This window comes from Amphiura filiformis, chromosome 5, assembly GCF_039555335.1.
Source record: "Amphiura filiformis chromosome 5, Afil_fr2py, whole genome shotgun sequence".
In the NCBI taxonomy this organism is placed as follows: domain Eukaryota; kingdom Metazoa; phylum Echinodermata; class Ophiuroidea; order Amphilepidida; family Amphiuridae; genus Amphiura; species Amphiura filiformis.
This window is the reverse complement of record NC_092632.1, coordinates 37,941,710-37,964,209: the sequence shown is the minus strand read 5'-3', so window position 1 is coordinate 37,964,209 and position 22,500 is coordinate 37,941,710. Positions and strand designations below refer to the sequence as shown.

The following is a 22,500-nucleotide window of genomic DNA, read 5'->3' as shown; positions in this document are numbered from 1 at the left end:
CCACGAGTACTTCATTTTAATCGTGTTTTAACTGGTAGGTAGTCATATCAATACTGACGGTCTTGCTATGACGTGCTAATGTAAAACTAGTCTTCATCAGAAATGGATGTGGATGTTCTTAATGACAATAACCATACTGAAAATGACACCAGGATTGATTATTCAACATCATACGAAAATGAAACAACTGCAAACTACAATAGTTCATCATCAGTGCCCTTTCTGCCGGGTCGTTTCATACCTTACATTACGTGGTTGATACTTATGGCATTAATTGGAACGGCTGGTAATCTTCTCATTATATTTTCATTAGTTGTAAGCAAAAAACTTCGCGTAATCAGCAATATTTTCGTCGTAAATTTAGCATTTGCTGATATATTTGTTACAACCATTATTGACCCATTTTCTGTAGTCGCTGTCTTCAATGAGGGTGAATTCTTCTATAGCCATCCAGGAGTCTGCATTTTCGCCGGTGCATTCGTCGTCACTTGTTGTGCTTGTTCCATCTGGACAATTGTCGCTATATCTGTTGAGAGGTACATCCACATATGTCATCGTGGACTTTATCCAAGGATTTACAACCATCGCACAGCTCCCGTGATATTGGTATTTCTTTGGGTCATCGCATTTTCCATTGCACTTCCCTACTTTGAAGTGTTTGGTTGGGGCATATATGGCTATCTCCCAAAAGGACGTATCTGCACGTGTATTTTTAATGTGAGTTACTTCTACTCTTGGTATCTCATTGGATTTGAACTTATCTTACCAATGATTATCATTCCGTTTTGCTACATCAATATCTATCTTCTGGTCCGTAAATCAGGACGTCGTCTTACTAAGCACAATGTCATTACCAGAAATCCACACAAGTGGCAAGACGCAGATATGAGAATCCTTAAGATGGTTGTAACAATCTGGACAGTTTTCATGATAATGTGGGCCCCGTATACAACTTATATTTTATTTGATACCAACGCATCCTGGCCAGATTTGTTTTTTATGACAGCCGTTGCATTTTGTCTCTCAAACAGTTCGATAAATTTCATAATCTATGGCATTATGAACGAAAATTTTCGCGAGGCTTACGTAATGGTTTTGGTTAAGATTTTGCCTACTTCTAAAACAACATTCTTTAAGGGTGGTGAGAGGCAACGCTAGCGTTGTAGACTCAGAAGGTTTGGGAGCATCCCGAGCAATGCAAACATCCAACTCTTATCTTGGTTCAACTGACATGACAGACACATCAGTGGCGGATTTAAGCTGTTAAAGTTAAAGCCATGTCAGTGGGTAGAATAGTAATGCCCGTACAACAGGCCATAATAACAATTTGCCACACCCTATTATATTGTAGGCCTACAGCATATTATGCTGTTTAAAAAGAAATGCATTACGGATGTCTCATTAAAGCAAATGGAAATAAAGTATGTATAATTATACAGAATATAACATTGCCATTTTCCGAACCATTTATTAATTATAATTGTGATGGCAGTTTATGAGAAAATAAAAGTAATGCAGGCTTAGACCATTATACTATCATTCCAACAAACTAGTTGCCATAACATGGCTTCCTAATCATGCTAATGCAGGTTCCTTCATGTGTTATTAAGTGCTTTATACATTAAACTGATGTTGGTATAACATGTATAATTATGATGGCATGGTAACCATTACATTAGAGTTCCATTATGTCATAAGATATACTATAAAAAAAAACCCATCGGTAGTAAAATGTCAGCATAAAACATATCTAGAATGTTATAACCTTTCTGAACAATATTTGCACAGGCTTCAAAAACAGTAGCCATGGACAAAAAGTCATTTTGGCTCATTTTTCAATCCTATATTTCAGTATTGGTGCAAGATGATGGGATATTTGAGTAAAAATAAGGCCTACTAAACATATTAGTACAAAGTAATGCTCATTTTACAAATACTCCATCTCCCCTTAGCGGATCCGTTATAGAAGGGCCATTGGGATAGTTTGCTGACAGGTCCCTTTTCGTTAAATCCGCCTCTGATGCCATTATCACATGTCTGGATAACCAAATTCTAATTTGGTAGAATTCAGGGGACTTCAGGACTTGCGCTGTCCAGAAACGGGGGTCTTACCGGGGGCGATATATTTTTTACTGGTCAACATTTGCATTGTGTTCAGTTGTAGGGTTAATTTCTTGAAAAAATGAAATGAACTCTTAATTAATTATGCAGATTAAAATGAGCAAAATGCTAAACGTAATATACTTACTACCTGTGTACCAAGTCTCAGCTAGAGAATCCTTGCAGTTACTTGGCACATTAACTTTGCATAATTAGGCGTATGTAACTTAATTTTTGGCCTCACTTTCAGTTTTCTGTTAACATAACATAACAGAAAACTTTTGATAAAAACATCTCAAGGTACACAAAGCAAAAGCCTTAAATAAATAATATTATAGAAAAAAAATATTATATAAAAGTAAAACACATCATGGAAAAAGATAGGTCTTAATTGACTTTTTCAAACTCGCGATGGAAGAGGATTGTCTTATTGTGATGGGAAGTTTATTCCATTCCCGTGAAGCACATAAAGTAAATGTCCTGTCGCCTGCTCTAAGGTGAGCCTTGGGATAATCCAAACGAAGGAAATCATTGACGGATCTGAGATTACGGGTTGAATGATAAATATGGAGACAAGTATTCAGATAATCTGGTGCTAAGTGGTTTAGAGTCTTGTAGACGCAGAGGAGCAGTTTGTAAATAATACGCTGTTGGACAGGAAGCTAATGAAGAGCAGATAACAATGGTTGCGAATCGTGCTTGCGAGGTACATTAAAAACAAGTCGAGCTGCCCAGTTTTGAAGACGTTGAAGACGAAGGACATGTTTATGTGGAATTGAAGACAAGAGACCATTACAGTAATCCAAACGGGACAAAACAAGTGTGCGAGCGGCATGATTACAAGTATCATTATCAATATATTTCCGTATTCTAGTTAAATTACGTACATGAAATGTAGTTGTTTTGCATAAATTAGTGATGTGCGTTGTCATAGACATATTTGTATCAAAAATGAAGCAAGGTTACGAACCGACTCTGATGGCAAGATGGTTGAATCTCCAATTTTGAGCGAAACATTGTTGACAAAGCGTGTGTTATGAGGAGACGATGCAATGAAAAATTCAGTTTTATCATTGTTGAGTCGTAATTTGTTTTGGATCATCCAAGTTTTGATTTCATATATACAGTTTTGAAGTTTTGCAATAGCATTATCTAATTCACCAGGTACCTTTGGATTACAGGAGACGTAGAGTTGGGTGTCATCAGCGTAGACATGGTAGGACACTTTGTGTTTACGGGCGATATCACCGACAGGTAGTGTGTATATTATGTAGCCAATAGGCCCAACACGGTGAACCTTGTGGTAGTCCCAAATGTTGCAGTTACTGGTTGTGAAAGTTTCCCTGCTACATCAACGCGAATGGACCATCCAGTGAGGTAGGACTCATTTGAGGGCAACACCTTTGACACCAAGGCGATTTGAAAGGCGTGAAAGTAATATTCCATGATCGATGGTGTCAAAGGCGGCAGAAAGATCGAGAAGCACCAATAATACAACTTGGTTCGAATCCAGCGCAAACATAATGTCATTTTTTACCTTTATTAAAGCAGATTCTGTGCAGGAATGTGATCTGTAGGCTGATTGGAAGGGATCAGCAAGGTTATACAAGTTCATATGATCGGTTAGTCGGGAACATGCAATCTTTTCAATGATTTTGCCAATGAATGTCGAGTTGGCAACAGGTCGGTAGTTCTTAAGGACATTCCTGTTGAGTGATGGCTTCTTCAACAGTGGTTTGATTATAGCATGTCTTGCTGCATTAGGAAAAGTACCAGTTGAAAGTGATGAGTTTAGAAAGTGTGCTGTAAAGTGTGCTGAGGCTTGTGGATCAACGTCTAGGCGTTGTGCCTGTGCGTAGCGCACCATAAATCACTGCGCGTTTTTTTCTTTTTCTTTTTATAATGTTAGTGATCAGAGTAAGAAGATGTACGTTGCTCAACAGTTCTTTTAGAAGCCACGTTGGAATTGGGTCAAGTCTGCTAGTTTTGCTAGGAGATTTGCCAATAAACATTCTAAATTCCTCTTCGGTGGCAGGTCTGAGTGTCGAAAGTGCGTGAAGATCGGCATGATTATCAGCGAATGACACATAATTAATTGTAGTACTTGTAGAAGTAGTAACATTGCTATCCAGATTTGAGCAGATTGTCACAATTTTGGAGATGAAGAAATTTGAAAATTGATTGCTAAGAAGACTTGGTGAATCGTGAATAGGTAGTACATGTGAAGTTTTTGTTACGTTGCACGAAAAAGAAGTGGGCCAAAAACCGTTATTTTAGGGATTTTGGGCCAAAAATGGCATTTTGGCCCAAATTTGACCTCACAGATGAACTTATCAAGTCTTTGCCATTCTAAATATGTATACTTTTATATACTTTACACCAACAATTTAGCAGTTATGAGGCCCGAAAGTTTCCATAATTCCAGGGTTCAGACCAACCTTAAGGTTACTCTTGCTTTCTTACCCTGTTGGAGTGTTTAGTCATCGAATGGGAGTCGCCGGCCTCGGGCCTCCCGGCCCTGCGGCCTTGGCATTTTTTGTTGATACTGGGGCCCAGTATCATACTTAGACACATTTCAGAATTAGTGTCAGCTCGTCACAAATTATATACGTCTTACATTTTTTTTAATCCCATAATTCCCCTTATTCTTCAGGCGCTGCCCTCAGTCGGGAGCTAATTTATCCTTGTTGGATATCCATATTTCGCGGTTGGTGGTTCTTTGTACCCCTGCGGTGCAAACTAGTTGGATATCCACATTTCGCGGTTAGTGGTTCGACGTTCTTGTTTTTACTAGTTTCCATGTTGTCAAATATTAACGTTTTATTAACGTTAAATAGCTAAACCATAGTTCAGCTATGGTGCGGGAAGCGTAATTTCTTTCTGCAACCGCAATAGCTCAAAACAGCACAAATGAGTCGTATGTAATATTTTGCATATTATGAACCACTCTAGTCCAACAGAGGGCGTAATTTATACTGTATATTCAGTGCAATATAGACTGAATATCGAATGTGATTCAGTGCGATATAGGCAGTTAGCAACCTGGACAACCGATTCTTTAGAAATGCTTAGTCGCGCTGAAAGTCGATCGATACATGTTAAAATCAGCACAATTCAGAGATACACCTTTTTGCTATGAAATTAATTTTCTCGGTCAAATATAAAGCAATTTTTTTTTTTTTTTTTCAGTAATGTCAGTTACAAATCTGGTGTTAAAATTAAGCATCAAATTGTGTCTTTTAGTGTGATATTTTTGATTTTTATAGGCCTTCAGTTCGCCCGCGAGCTTTTTACGGAATTCATTTTTAGCGTCTCAAACTAATATAGTTTGCTAAAGAAAGATATTTCCCACCTCTGTAAAGCACATCGTGTGGGTCTATATATTATAGTTTTGTTAGAATTTCCGTTTTTATTTTACCCTTTTTCCCTTCATGCTCCGAAAATGTCTAACTGAGTACTTTTATCTCGAGAGCAACCAGCAGAAATAGTCGATATTTCCTTTGTTGTTTATCCAGGTCAATTTTCCATTGAAAGCAAATTGCCCGACCAGCGATTTGGTAGCCCAAATCCCCAATTGAGTGTTCTGGTTAAACATGATCAGTAGGAGCGCTATAGGCCTGGGAATTTCTTTGCTATATTGAAGTTCTAGCAACACTGTAGCCATGCCGGTATTCCTATTAAACCCAGGGATATCGATCCACAATGCTAGTATTAGCCTTAGATTTCACTCGTTGATTTTGAAAAATGGTCAGCCGGCAGTAAAAATGGTGAAATGAAAACGCAAATTCTGACAAAACTATGATATATCGCTCACGGTGATGTGCGTTAGAAAGTTGGGAAAAATCCTTCATTAGCGAACTATCTTACTTTGAAAAGCTAAAAGGTTGATCCAAAAAAGGCTCGCGGGCAGAGTTTAAGCCTATCAAAATCGAAAATCTTACACTAAATGACTAAATTTCACGCCTAAGTTTAACACTAGAATTTGAAAAAAAATACAGTATCAAGCACTACAATTTTTCCTGACATTTACTGAAAAAATGAAAATGATTGCTTTTCATTTGGCCGAGAAAATTAATTTTACATCGAAAAGGTGTAACTAAAAATTTAGCACATTTCAACACCAAATTCGATCGTTTGTATTGCCTCATTAAATGACTGAGTGAGCCTTGCCAAACAAAAGAATCGGTTGTCCAGGATGCTAACTGTAGGCTAAATATTAGAGAAACTAGGTTGGCACGGCACTAAGTTAATTATACTTATCATGTTCATCAGTATTTTAATGGGCGGTACAAAATGATCAAAAGGGATTAAGTGAGTTGATCTGTAACCTGATTTCATTGTTAAGTTTGAAGTACCAATCAGCTTATTTCAATAGAGGTGGATGCCTGTGTCAATAAATGCTGGATAAGACAAGATTATGGAACGCCGGCGTTTTTAGTAGTCTAGGACCCCTCTCGTCTTTGATGTTGTTAAATTGGATCACATTAATGTGACAAAATGCCAATCCAATAAAAAGGTCCACTAAAACGTTGAAAATAGGCCCTTAAATCACAAAAGGTCCACTTATGAGCCGGTCGCACCCCAATAAATTCTGGCTACGGGCCTGTGTAGGGCCGCCGTGTCGCCCTTCCCTCGTGTCAATGTATATCTCCCCATTTCGCTTCCTCCTCCCCCCTTCGAATCAGTCTCCCCTCTCTCTCCTCCCAGTCCCTTCTCTCTCCTCTCGTTTTCTTCTCCTTCTAGTCTTTCCGTCTCTCCCTCTCATCTCTATCTCCCTCACCCCTCCCGATATCACCTGTTCAGTCTGTCAGTCTCAAGTATTTCCCCCTCTCCCCTTGCGAAATTTATGGTAAAAGACAGACAAAAATCAGCTCCGCAAAAATAAACATTTAAAATAAACTCTGGTCTCGTATATAGGCCCAACTTATTATCAGATTAGTAATTGCTGTTGTGAAGAATGAATAGAACAAATTACCTTCGCTCGACGCAATTCTGTTGTATTGCATATCGACTTTTGCTTACTACTTGGCAACATGGTTATTATATATTTCGATGCTAGACTATTTTTTACGAGCCACTCAAGTGCTTATACACCAAAAGCAAGTCAATTGAAGCCGTTCAACTGATCGCGAATTTAAGACCGTAAAATTTAGACATCTCTTTTGTTTAGATTAGCACCAATCCTCTCATTTCAAGTTTTTATGTCAGAAATTAACATAACTTACCAAAACGAAAACTGAAATTCACGAGCTTCAAATTATTAGTAACTAACAAAAGGCTAGAATAAAAGATTGGTCACACCTGGGAGGCTACCACTTCAGAATAACAATGACTTACAAAAACGGATACGGATACGGAAACAGAAACTGAAAAGATAAAACGACGGATATAATAGTATACTGCCACTGCACTCCTCCCCACGCCATACATAGATTCTCCCAGCCAAATTTCCCTAGTATTAAATTTAAAAAAAAGTAAAATAAAGTTTGGCAGAGGTGGGGTTCGAACTCACGGTGCGCCGCTATCATGGATACTCTATGAACCTAGCGCCTTAAACCACTCGGCTACCTGACTTGTTGGTATCCATCGTGAAACTTATTTGAACATAATCGCAACTTCAACATAACAAGCAAAGACAGAAAACGTACCATATTTTGGAATTTTATTTGCTTAAAAACATTAATGTGTATTAATAGAGCTCAATTGTTGTTAACTGCGTGTTTTACATACAGCATGTACAGAAATCCGACAATAAATGGGCCTCTACATGGACAATACAATAGAGAGATTGCGATGATCCAAACGCAGCACGTGGACCGTACGTTTTCACGTACGTTTTTACGGTTCCAAACTGGATTGTGCTCATTCGTCATGAAGGAGAACAAGTCGGCTGGAATAAAGACTATAAATCTGATCTAATCTAATCTAGGTCGATAGAGGGCATAGTGATTGAAAAATTAACAGTAAGCGAAGGCCATTGAGTCTCTGCCTATTTCAAACAGCCCGCTTTTGATTTTGACTAAAATATTATAGTTGTCCAAAAACACACATTTTGGTAGATTAAAGATCACTACATCCATATAATGAACTTCGACATGAGGTAAAATCAGCATATTTCAACGTAGCATCTGCGTTTTATACTACGTTGGAATCCAAAATGGGAAATCGCAATGTCATTTTTTGTACGCAAAGTATCACACACATTTCAATGGGCAATCTCTGCGTATGGACATTGCGTATAAATTTAGTCGATTTTCAACACATCGCTGTACCTTTATTATAATGATTTGTTACAAACAAAAAGGATCATAATAGTAATTAGACTTTCCTTCGTATGTTCATTATCATTGACTGTCTTTAACATATTGTGAAATGGACAAATTTTGTGCATTTTCAACGATGTATCTACGTTTATTTCGCACGTGGAAAATCTTCAAAACTGGCTAAATACGTGACCTCGCTTCGATACGATACAGGAGAGTGGTTTTGAATAGATCAACGTACATCCGATACCTACGTTTGGAAATCTCTCTATTATATCGATTTATATCAGTATAATAGTGGAGCCTACCATTTTTCTTGTATACACGTTCGATGTTTTTATCATTTATATAAAAAAATCCACATTAGACCTCAAATTTTTTTCAGGAAATAAAAGATTAGATTACCATAAAAACGAAACAGTAATCTTTGGCGGGGTCTTATGTAATTTTTACATAGAATTTTCAACGTTTTTTCTATCCTTATTCTCGCTCAATAAAAAAAATATTTTGGCGTATATAAAATTGAAATAAAATTCTCTGCCTCTTAAACGACATCAAATGTACCACAATTAGGTATCACGAATCGTTATATATGATGTGCAGTAAATATTCATTCTTTTATACATATACACATTTTGACACAAAAAATATTTCATTGAAAACCTTCTCACTTAAAAAAGGTAACCACGCTTCCCTAGAATGTGCAATAAATTAGCATTGAAAATTTTCTTATTTTAGCAGCATTCCAGAAACACTTGGCGTTTGGCGAAAAGAGGAGTACTGCCACTGTAAATGTACGGTTACAGCACAATTTGCATAACACCGCCCACCTCCCTTCAAACCAATTGAAACTATCAGTGAAAAGCGATATGTCATAAAAGCCACTGCTATATTCCACCAGTACCATTTCATTTAATCGTGTTGCTGGTAGTCAGTCATATGAATACTGACGGTCTTGGTATGACGTACTAATCTACATTAGAAATGGATGTGGATGTTCTTATTGACACTAACCATACTGAAAATGACACCAGGATTGATTATTCAACATTATACGAAAATGAAACAACTGGAAACTACAATAGTTCATCATCAGTGCCCTTTCTGCCGGGTCGTTTCATACCTTACATTACGTGGTTGATACTTATGGCATTAATTGGAACGGCTGGTAATCTTCTCATTATATTTTCATTAGTTGTAAGCAAAAAACTTCGCGTAATCAGCAATATTTTCGTCGTAAATTTAGCATTTGCTGATATATTTGTTACAACCATTATTGACCCATTTTCTGTAGTCGCTGTCTTCAATGAGGGTGAATTCTTCTATAGCCATCCAGGACTCTGCATTTTCGCCGGTGCATTCGTCGTCACTTGTTGCGCTTGTTCCATCTGGACAATTGTCGCTATATCTGTTGAGAGGTACATCCACATATGCCATCGTGCAGTTTATCCCAAGATTTTCAACCGTAGCACAGCTCCTGTGATATTGGTATTTCTTTGGATCATCGCATTTTCCATTGCACTTCCCTATTTTGAAGTGTTTGGATGGGGCATATATGGATATTTCCCAAAAGGTCGTATCTGTACGTGTATTTTTAATGTGAGTTACTTCTACTCTTGGTATCTTATTGGTTTTGAACTTATCTTACCAATGATTATCATTCCGTTTTGCTACATCAATATATATCTTCTGGTCCGTAAATCAGGACGTCGTCTTACTAAGCACAATGTCGTTACCAGAAATCCACACAAGTGGCAAGACGCGGATATGAGAATCCTCAAGATGGTTATAACAATCTGGGCTGTTTTCATGATAATGTGGGCCCCGTATACAACCAATGTTTTATTTGACACCAACGCTTCATGGCCTGATTTGTTCTTTATAACAGCCGTTGCATTTTGTCTCTCAAACAGTTCGATAAATTTCATAATCTATGGCATTATGAACGAAAATTTTCGCGAGGCTTACGTGATGGTTTTGGTTAAGATTTTGCCTGCTTTTAAAACAACATTCGTAAAGGATGACGAAGAGAGAGAAAACGCTAGCGTTGTAGACTCAAAGAGTTTGGGAGCATCCCGAGCAATGCAAACATCCAACTCTTGTCTGACAGACATGACAGACACATCGAAAACTGGAACCAATTCACCAGTTTGGGACATTTCTTCGAAAGTTTGTTAAAGTGCTAGATGCGTCTTGCCAAGTGCAAATACGACGTAGCACAATAGTTTATTAAATAGTCAATATCAGAAGGAAAAAAATGGTTTTGGTTAAAACCACCATGACCACACCAAATTATTCGTCTGGTCTTAACGATTCAGAAAACGTATTCAGGCGGAATCGGCCTAAACGGTACCGATCACACACAGACTCGCTTAGATATAGAGAACATTCGGCTAACAACATTTATTGGGTTTCTGGGCTGATCCGAGATTAAGAGTCAGGAGCTGAGCTGAGAGCGACGGTTTGGATGCGTTGGAGCGAGAGAGACTAATTATTGGCGCAAAGTTCAAACGTGTTGGTCTATAGCTTCTTATTCTATAAGAGAATAATGGTTCTATCTGAAACTATTACAATTGAACACATGGATGGACAAACTGTGTAGATCGTTTGACTTAAAGTAAAGAAAGATTACAATGTAACGGATAGATAACTGATATAAGGGCTGCTTAGAAATGATGCTGATATACCGTAAAACTTCGTCTACAAGCGCGTCTACAAGCATATAGAGTGCTTTTGATGACAAATTATAACTGTCACATTATGGAGTTTGAGCAAATAAATTACCGATAAAAACACGAATTCAGCTTTCATCAAAATGCTTGTAAACGAGGTTTTACGGTATTTTCCAAATAATCCAGTAGAAGGAGTAAAAAGATAGCCCAAACGACTCACAGCAATCTGGCAGGAACAAGTTATTGGTACAGCATTTAGACAAGAGAATTGGTACAAGTAAACCTATATCACAGAGGCAGTCATGAACTGCAATGGGCTATTCCATCTATAATCCATACTACCCCTGTGGAAGCTTTAGGAAATATCTTCCACAGCGGGAGTATATTTTTAAATGGAATTGGTCAGAGTTAATTATTTTGAAACCCATTCTCCCCCTGTATTATATCTTTACCTACATCTTTCACTGGAGTGAGTATTTCAAAATAAATTTAGCGGGGAGTTTAGTAACCCAATTCGTCGGCTGTATTCCATAGTGGCGTATAGTGATTTTTGGTCATTTTTTGAAAATTGGCACATATGTTTTTAATGATGTTCTCTTTCATTTTTCTAAGTCTCATCAGTCATAATTAGCTAATTAATTAGTAATTAATTAATTAAATGTGGCGTATAGTTACAAAGTGACATTTTTGTATTCCATAGTGGCGTATCGACCATACGCCACTTTTTATACACATTTTATAATTATGAAATATCGGCAAAAATGAAAAACATCGTATGTCATAGTGGCGTACGCGTATCGGACCTATACGCCACTATGGAATACGAACGACGAAAAGTAACGCCATAGGGATTACACGGCGACCGAGGTGGCGTACGGTTAACGTTAGGTTAGGGTGTTGCGTTTTGTTCGTTTTCCATAGTGACGTATAGTTTTATTTTCAGTTTGCCAGCAATAGTATGTATTTATTTCTTTTGAAAAATATAACAATAAAATCTATTCAGTTTACTACAGAAATTTCACATCATTTACAAAATATAATGAATGTCTGATTTACACAACTCGATTTTAAATTGGCATTTCTTCAAACCCGATTTTCTCGAAAAGTTGTTTATTCGCGGCGCCCCACTTTACGCCACTATGGAATACGGACGACGAATTGTCTATTCTATTTGAAACTTATACTCCCTCTGTGGAAGACTTTAGCTAAATCTTACACGGTGGTAGTGTGGATTTTAAATGGAACAACCCAATATATCGCACCTCATTTATTACGAAGAAGATGATTTATTTATATGTGAAGTAAATCAGTTCACAAATAAAAACTTCTGCGTGAATTGTGTTAAATCTGTTTAAATCGTAAGGACTAAATCCCCCCCTATTTGAGCTCAACCCCATCATCAACCTTATTCTCAACTGTCCTCCACCAAAAATGAAGATTTGGTGAAATATTTATCAGTTCGAAAGGATGCTTTTGTAAGCTAATGTGTATAAAGTGGTTTAATGCAAATGAAGCCTTCAAATGCTTGAAGGATTAAAAATACCGGCACAAAACGACATAGATGTTTTGCGTGATCAAGGTGAAAATAACATGTTAGGAAATCCCACTTTAAGTTCATAATATGTTTCCCCACCTAAGTGACGTACAATGCATGAAAATTACAAAAAACCTGGGCAATTATAGTCTCTAGCGTAAAATAAACTCGTCACCGAAAGCGGCGAATGAAATAACTTGCCTCAAAGAAAAACTTGCCTCTTTCAGCCTTTCCCCTTCCCCAATATAGTGCTGTCCCTGTCTAGCGACAGCACTTTAGTGACTTTAAGTCTCTAAGTGCATTTTCACAAAACCCATCAGTTTAGAGAATGAATTTGGAGAAAACCTGATAATTACAAACACTCACTGAGCAGCAAGACCTTCCCTCTAAGCTTTTAATCCGATAAGCTGATTATCTATTTTGTTTTCATGAATTGGAAGACATTCTTTGATGTATTACTGAGCTCAATCATCTGAAATTACTGGAGCGTGAGCCACCCAGGCTGGTGGCTCAGCATAGTATTTTATTAACAGAAGGTTTTCTCCAAATTCGTTTCCTAATGAGATGAGTTGCCTTTTAAAATTAAAAGATTATATGTAAAACTTACCAATGACATACTATAAATGGATTAATATCTTTACAATTGATAATGGAATAATGGTTGAGTAAATGTACAACTTCATCTTAGTAATTTATAACTCGATTTGCATCGACCCAATACGTGATTCCTATTAAATACACACGATTTCTATTATACTTCATACTGTATATAATATAATACTTGTCAACATGGTCAAAGGCTGACCATGTCTCAGGGAGCGCTCTATATAAATAGTAATACGTCATCTTACCTTCTTACATTATGAACTACTGTTTTCTAGTGTAATGAACATGATGAAAGATTAAGTCAACACTAGTTATCGAGACAATTCTAACTCATACACGATGGAATTTTAAGCGAACATCATCACTGAATCAATCAAAGGTGACATGTGGAAGGCAAACAATGTCACTTGGCAAAATTGATAGTCGCACTAGCTTGAATGGAGAAAGCTATTCCTAAAATCATGCATGGAAAACAAATCATAGCCGATATATACAGACATGTTTGTTGGTGCAAATTGTAATGACATTTTCGCTCTATCAACAATCGGTATGTCAAAACCCATTCAAACTTAAATCACCCGGTTGTTTAATCAATTCGCCCTGTTCGGTCGATTCACAATACGATGCGCCTCCAGCGGTAGGTCAAAATACGCAGTGCATCATGGGAAAATATCTAAAGCCCGCGTAATACGAATACAACACAGGAACATGTTATTGTGTGTTTAAATGTCCATATAATAATATATACCAAACAGAAGTTTACAATAATTGTAGTAGATCCATTTTCGATCTATTGATCACACGGTATCCTTCGTGGAGCTGTTTTCAGCGTTATTATTATCATACTCGCGTAAAAAATCCAATGGTGGCTAGGAAGGCGATGTCGACCCTGAAGGTCAAAAATTGGACTAGCTAGAGCAACCGTTGGCGGCGCATTGTATTGTAATTCCACAATGTACTTCCTGACGATCTGAAAATGTTTTTGTAAGCAACAACTTATACTTACACTTAGTTTTATCTGAAACGTTTATTTGAAAGATAATATTTTTTTCTGTGTAAAGTGTCGTTATAAATCATATATCAATAGTTGAATTTCAACAATTATAAGATAAAGAATGAATGACCATTCTGAAATTTATTTTATGTAAGCAAGATAAAAATACAGTTTACATGATAAAAATGGCACTAATATTCTCATATAACAAAAGCACACTAAAACCAAATGAAACAGTACACAACCATCTCCATCCAAAGATGGAGATGCATGTGTAGAGTGTGTAAGAGACTCATCGATGTAAACACAACCACACTAAAACCAAATGAAACAGTACACAACCATCTCCATCCAAAGATGGAGATGCATGTGTAGAGTGTGTAAGAGACTCATCGATGTAAACACAACCATGAGCCTCCCACACACCAACAAAATTATACACAACAGCAATAATACATGGCAAAACAAATTTGAACACCAGCAAAAACAAATCCAAAGGATGGGGATTTTGTCGCTGGGCCTCTCATTGGTGTTACTCTTGGCATTTTTTTCTAAAGTTATTTGCTTGCAGCTGGTCTGCTATTTTATGCTTAGTATTGTTTGTGTAATTCTTAAGTTTAAATCATTATTGTAAATTAAGTTTGGTAGTTTTTAAATCTGTAAAGCGCATTGAGGAATCTGAGATTCACAATGCGCTATATAAATGCTGTTTTATTATTATTATTTTATTTTTTTAAAATTATTTTATATGATCTGGGTTATGCCGCTGATACCATCCTCCTGACTGAGCACAGTACAATCAAACCCCACATTAGTTTGAACGCAGGACCTTCACCTATGTTGCGCTTCGCACCTGGAATAGACTACCATTCGGCATAAGAGAATCACAATCAGTAGATATTTTCAAGAAGAGTCGCATTTATTTCCTCAAATTATGTAGTCTTTCTTTCTCAAGCAGTTCTCGCTGAATTTTTCCTCATGTTGTTCTTTTACAGCTTTGTTTTTGGTCTTTGAGCGGTTCTAAATGTAGCAGCGCTATAGATAATATTCAAATGTTTGTATGCATGAAAGCCACTAATGGGCTATTCCAGATGTATTCCGCACCCCCCTCCCTATGGAAGACATTTAAAAAATACAATTCCAGCTGGAATTGAGATGTGTCTAGAATTCCAGCAGTCATTTTTAGCAAAGGAGGGTATGGAAGACATTGAGATTAGGTGAAACTCCGGCTGCTAAAATAAACGAAAAAACAAGAGTGGGGATTGTGAAAGGCCATGATGTGCCTATGGAAGACATTCACATTTCTTAATATTCCGGCTGGAAAATGGTCAAAAATGCTCCAATTCCAGCAGAATCTTCACTTATGATCACCATCTCGATTAACCTATGAAAGACATTTACTTGAATTCTGGCTGGAAACAAAAAATGTTCTAATTCCAGCTGGAACCCTATGGAAGACATTTACATTTACGTGAATTCCGGCTGGCCATATTAGACATAGGCCTATTACCACAATTCCGGCAGTGTCTTCCATGGGGTTTTCCTGACATGTGAATTCCGGCTGTCAATTTAGCCCGGAAGTGTCTTCCATAGGGGGGGGGGTGCGGAATACATCTGGAATAGCCCAATGCTTGGTCATTATACATAATTACAACTTGATTAAACCAACAGTATATTCTAAGCAAACAGAGTTTAGCTTCAAATTGATTAGCAACCATAATCACGAACAAAATGTTCCATTTATGTATTTGCAATACAACGTTTGTTTTGCAAATACGCCTATCACATTGAAAGCAGAAAGGATAAGCAAGGCGATGTTTGAAGATGAACATCATCAGTCACTGATCGTTAAGTGTTATTTTTGCATCAAAAAGTCATTGATCAATATGATCGTTTCTTCTCGTGGTGGAAACAAGTTGCAAGAATTATAAAATACTGGATAGTGACATATACTTGGAAGATGACATTTATTTTAAGAGCTTTTATATTTTCCTATTCTGAATTTATCGAGTGTTGGTTTTATTGGGATAATGACGTTCTGTGATGAATGCGCATAAAACAATAAAATGACACATAGCGTGACCTTTTTAACCAAACCAGTCATTTTCCTATAATTATAATCAATACTCATTAAAGCAAATTTCAGAATCGGATACAAACATAATCATTCACTAATTTTGGCGTACCTTTTTTGGTTTATAATTATTGGGTTTTATATTCGGCTCGTGATAACATCAGAATTCTATGCGTGTCTATAATTAAGTTTCTTTTTGGTTACCAAATTTGTAATGCATCAGTAAACTTTTTGTTGCAGATACGACATAATAAGGAAATTGATGAACTTGTTGATAGCAGCCAGTGGCGTAGCCAGCCAGGACTTTTTCAGAAGGGGGGAAGAGGGGGCAAGGAAAATTTCCAGGGGGCAAACTTTGTGACGAAAATGGTCAAAAATGGGCTAAAAATTACAAAAAAAGGCCTCCCACAGGGGGCAATAGGGGGGGGGGCAAGACTTCTCATAGGGGGCAGAGCTCCCCCCGGCTACGCCACTGATATCAGAACAAACAAATGCACACGTAAGAGTATTTTCAACCAATGGATACTTATAAAGCTTATAAACCCGCGTTAAATTATGATGCTAATATGATGAAAGCATAAAAATACCCAATAATTGACAAAAATACGTACGCCCAAACGAGTGAATGATTATATTTGTCTCTATCTACTGCTGATAACAAGTAGTTCATCGATGCTCTATCTACTGCTGATAACAAGTAGTTCATCAATACCCTATCTACTGCTGATAACAAGTAGTACATCGATGCTCTATCTACTGCTGATAACAAGTAGTTCATCAATGCCCTATACTACTGATAACAAGTAGTTCATCAATGCCCTATCTACTGCTGATAACAAGTAGTTCATCTATGCCCTATCTACTGCTGATAGCAAGTAGTTCATCAATGCCCTATCTACTGCTGATAGCAAGTAGTTCATCAATGCCCTATCTACTGCTGATAGCAAGTAGTTCATCAATGCCCTATCTACTGCTGATAGCAAGTAGTTCATCAATGCCCTATCTACTGCTGATAGCAAGTAGTTCATCAATGCCCTATCTACTGCTGATAGCAAGTAGTTCATCAATGCCCTATCTACTGCTGATAGCAAGTAGTTCATCAATGCCCTATCTACTGCTGATAGCAAGTAGTTCATCAATGCCCTATCTACTGCTGATAGCAAGTAGTTCATCAATGCCCTATCTACTGCTGATAGCAAGTAGTTCATCAATGCCCTATCTACTGCTGATAGCAAGTAGTTCATCAATGCCCTATCTACTGCTGATAGCAAGTAGTTCATCAATGCCCTATCTACTGCTGATAACAAGCAGTTCATCGATGCCCTATCTACTGCTGATAACAAGTAGTTCATCTATGCCCCATCTACTGCTGATAGCAAGTAGTTCATCAATGCCCTATCTACTGATAGCAAGTAGTTCATCAATGCCCTATCTACTGCTGATAGCAAGTAGTTCATCAATACCCTATCTACTGCTGATAGCAAGTAGTTCATCAATGCCCTATCTACTGCTGATAGGAAGTAGTTCAAGTAGTTCAAGTAGTTCATCAATACCCTATCTACTGCTGATAGGAAGTAGTTCATCTATGCCCTATCTACTGCTGATAGCAAGTAGTTCATCAATGCCCTATCTACTACTGATAGCAAGTAGTTCATCTATGCCCTATCTACTGCTGATAGCAAGTAGTTCATCAATGCCCTATCTACTGCTGATAGCAAGTAGTTCATCAATGCCCTATCTACTGCTGATAGCAAGTAGTTCATCTATGCCCTATCTACTGCTGATAGCAAGTAGTTCATCGATGCCCTATCTACTGCTGATAACAAGTAGTTCCATCAATGCCCTATCTACTGCTGATAACAAGTAGTACATCTATGCCCTATCTACTGCTGATAGCAAGTAGTTCATCGATGCCCTATCTACTGCTGATAACAAGTAGTTCCATCAATGCCCTATCTACTGCTGATAACAAGTAGTTCATCTATGCCCTATCTACTGCTGATAGCAAGTAGTTCATCAATGCCCTATCTACTGCTGATAGCAAGTAGTTCATCTATGCCCTATCTACTGCTGATAGCAAGTAGTTCATCGATGCCCTATCTACTGCTGATAACAAGTAGTTCCATCAATGCCCTATCTACTGCTGATAACAAGTAGTACATCGATGCCCTATCTACTGCTGATAACAAGTAGTACATCGATGCCCTATCTACTGCTGATAACAAGTAGTTCATCTATGCCCTATCTACTGTTGATAACAAGTAGTTCATCGATGCCCTATCTACTGCTGATAACAAGTAGTTGATCAATGCCCTATCTACTGCTGATAACAAGTAGTTTATCAATGCCCTATCTACTGCTGATAACAAGTAGTACATCGATGCCCTATCTACTGTTGATAACAAGTAGTTCATCGATGCCCTATCTACTGCTGATAACAGGTAGTTCATCGATGCCATATATATATCTACTACTGATAGCAAGTAGTTCATTGATGCCCTATCTACTGTTGATAACAAGTGGTTCATCGATGCCCTATCTACTGCTGATAACAAGTAGTTGATCAATGCCCTATCTACTGCTGATAACAAGTAGTACATCGATGCCCTATCTACTGCTGATAACAAGTAGTTCATCTATGCCCTATCTACTGCTGATAACAAGTAGTTCATCGATGCCATATCTACTGCTGATAACAAGTAGTTCTTCAATGCCCTATCTACTGCTGATAACAAGTAGTACATCGATGCCCTATCTACTGCTGATAACAAGTAGTATACATCGATGCCCTATCTACTGCTGATAACAAGTGTTCATCAATGTCCTGTCTACTGCAGATATACTGCTGATATCAAGTAGTTCATCAATACCCTATCTACTGCTGATAGCAAGTAGTTCATCAATACCCTATCTACTGCTGATAGCAAGTAGTTCATCAATACCCTATCTACTGTTGATAGCAAGTAGTTCATCAATACCCTATCTACTTCTGATAACAAGTAGTTCATCAATACCCTATCTACTGCTGATAGGAAGTAGTTCATCAATGCCCTATCTACTGCTGATAGCAAGTAGTTCATCAGTACCCTATCTACTGCTGATAGCAAGTAGTTCATCAATACCCTATCTACTGCTGATAGCAAGTAGTTCATCAATACCCTATCTACTGCTGATAGCAAGTAGTTCGTCAATACCCTATCTACTGCTGATAGCAAGTAGTTCATCAATACCCTATCTACTGTTGATAGCAAGTAGTTCATCAATACCCTATCTACTTCTGATAACAAGTAGTTCATCAATACCCTATCTACTGCTGATAGCAAGTAGTTCATCAGTACCCTATCTACTGCTGATAGCAAGTAGTTCATCAATACCCTATCTACTTCTGATAACAAGTAGTTCATCAATACCCTATCTACTGCTGATAGGAAGTAGTTCATCAATGCCCTATCTACTGCTGATAGCAAGTAGTTCATCAATACCCTATCTACTTCTGATAACAAGTAGTTCATCAATACCCTATCTACTGCTGATAGCAAGTAGTTCATCAATACCCTATCTACTGCTGATAGCAAGTAGTTCATCAATACCCTATCTACTGCTGATAGCAAGTAGTTCGTCAATACCCTATCTACTGCTGATAGCAAGTAGTTCATCAATACCCTATCTACTGTTGATAGCAAGCAGTTCATCAATACCCTATCTACTTCTGATAACAAGTAGTTCATCAATACCCTATCTACTGCTGATAGCAAGTAGTTCATCAATGCCCTATCTACTGCTGATAGCAAGTAGTTCATCAGTACCCTATCTACTGCTGATAGCAAGTAGTTCATCAATACCCTATCTACTGCTGATAGCAAGTAGTTCGTCAATACCCTATCTACTGCTGATAGCAAGTAGTTCATCAATACCCTATCTACTGCTGATAGCAAGTAGTTCCTGCTGATATCAATTACGTCATCAATTCCGTGTCTACTGCAGATAGTAACTATTCATCAATGCTCTATCTGATATAGATATCGAGTAATTCATGTCCTATTTACTGCTGATAGCAAGTATTTCATCAATACCCTATCTACTATTTGCTGATAAACTAGTTTATCAATGCCCTATGTTGAGCACGGGGTTATTATGAAATTTATGATTAATTTGAAGAAAAAAACCCATCTTCTAGAATATGAAACCGTGTACAGAACCAGCATGCGCGATCGTTACGGTAGCACTCTTCAAGCGCGCTTTTACTCTCGAAAAATGACTTTAACCAAAATGCAATCTTTAATTCTATATCGCATTGCAATTTTGCAAGGTGACATATTATTGTTTGCCATTGATATGTCCAATGTGATTGATTGCATGACAATGTTCACTTTCCTCACTTAAAATTCCGTCGTGAGTTAGCATTGCGCTATTCCATTTGAAATCCCCATTCCCCCTGTGGAAGATTGAGCTAAAGTCTTCTACAGAGGGAGTAGGAGTTTTAAATAGAATAGACAATTGGTAACTTCAATTTGAAATACTCACTCCATTTGTGGAAGATATAGGCATGATATATAGGCAAAGCCATAATACAGGGGGAGTATGGATTTCAAAATGATTACCTCTGACCAATTACATTTGAAAAACATACTCCCCCTGTGGAAGATATATCCAAAATCTTCCACAGGGGTAGTGTGGATTTTAAATGGAATAGCCCATCGTATAGAGTTGACTCTTATCATGGTCGTTGACACCTATGTACATGAACGAATAAATAGTGGTTCATGCAACAAAAAGGTCACATTTTTCGCATTAGAGCGCTCTTTGGGACTGAACAGTCTTTAACGAGCAAGCAATTATAAAGGTATAATTGAAGTCACGTATTTGACAGGGTCCATACAAATTGAGTTATGAATTACCTGAGTAAGAATTGTTCATTTACTCAAACGATTACTTTTGTAATGTGTGCCTGTTTAATAAACTGGCAGTAGTAGCTGCGGACTTTATTTCCAGTAATTGTGTGCCATATTTGTATAAGGATGGTCAATACATTTTTTGTAAGAATATGGGCCCTAATATATAATTTCGACGTAAATACACGGATCTTGTGCAAATTTACAACGAAGCTTCTAAAGTGTTTAATCGGCCTACTGTAACAAGCATTACCAGTACTGTAACCTCAACAATCACCAAGATTGAATAATTCAACTGAGTTACCATTTAGGGATCTTGAGATTGCTCACAGGGAACAGATATATGACATATTTCTTCACAGTGCTATCCAAGAAGTAAACGAGCAGCAATAAGTTAATAAGGATTCAGGAGAGATAATCAACTTGGTTAAGAAATAATGAAGACAAAAACAAAGAAAATAAACGCTAGATATAGCTGATTTAAAAACTTATATTTCATTATTTCCGTGCTAAATGGGCGTGGCAATTGCCCATATTGATGACGAAATGGGATTCTTACGGGCATTAAGGTCAGAACTGCGTAGCTGTCGATGATGTTATTTAGTTCATCGATGCCCTATCTACTGCTGATAGCAAGTAGTTCATCGATGCCCTATCTACTGCTGATAGCAAGTAGTTCATCGATGCCATATATCTACTACTGATAGCAAGTAGTTCATCGATGCCCTATCTACTGCTGATAACAAGTACGGTAGTTCAGCTATATCTAGGTTTTCCGTCGTTCTTTTTTTTCCGTAATGGAAACCCCAAATAAAGAGTTTATGTTTCGGGTCAAATTATTTTGCACTTTGCAATAAATGCCACTATTTTGCAAGAACAATTCCCCTTGCAACCTGTCATTTTCGCCTATGCTTTTGCGTGTGGAGTTTGTGTACATCCGGGTACCTTACATCGTTGAACACGGTATGGCGACTTGTAGATGTCACGTGCGCATTATAAAAGCGCATTTATATATACCCGAAGTCCACTGCCTAGATAGGTATTGTTGAACTACCTGTTATTAATAGTAGATGGGGCATTGACGAACTGGTACCTGTTTTCACATGGGCTATTTTACGTATCTCCTGGCACGTTCGTGCAGTGAGATTAAAATTCCGTGTAGTTACAATTTAAAAACCCGTGCTTAAAATATGTAGCAAAGATGCTTAGTAGAGCCTTTCTCACGGTCACTTCCAGATAAAAATGTCATTTTTAACACTTCATCATCCTTTTTCTTTAAAATTCATTTCATAGAGCCCGATACATATATATAGAAACAGTCTGGGAACCGCTACCTTAGAGCAGGTGTGGTCACGAGAGGGGGGG

General features: G+C 37.6%; 1 protein-coding gene across 1 annotated transcript; it reads left to right on the top strand.

Annotated features, from left to right (window-relative positions):
* The first annotated feature begins 9,295 nt into the window (after positions 1–9,295).
* LOC140151866 (melatonin receptor type 1A-like) lies at positions 9,296–11,544 on the top strand. Its single transcript, XM_072174185.1, has one exon. The coding sequence runs from the start codon at positions 9,348–9,350 to the stop codon at positions 10,539–10,541; it is 1,194 nt and encodes a 397-aa protein (XP_072030286.1). The 5' UTR covers positions 9,296–9,347; the 3' UTR covers positions 10,542–11,544.
* The last annotated feature ends 10,956 nt before the right edge of the window (positions 11,545–22,500 follow it).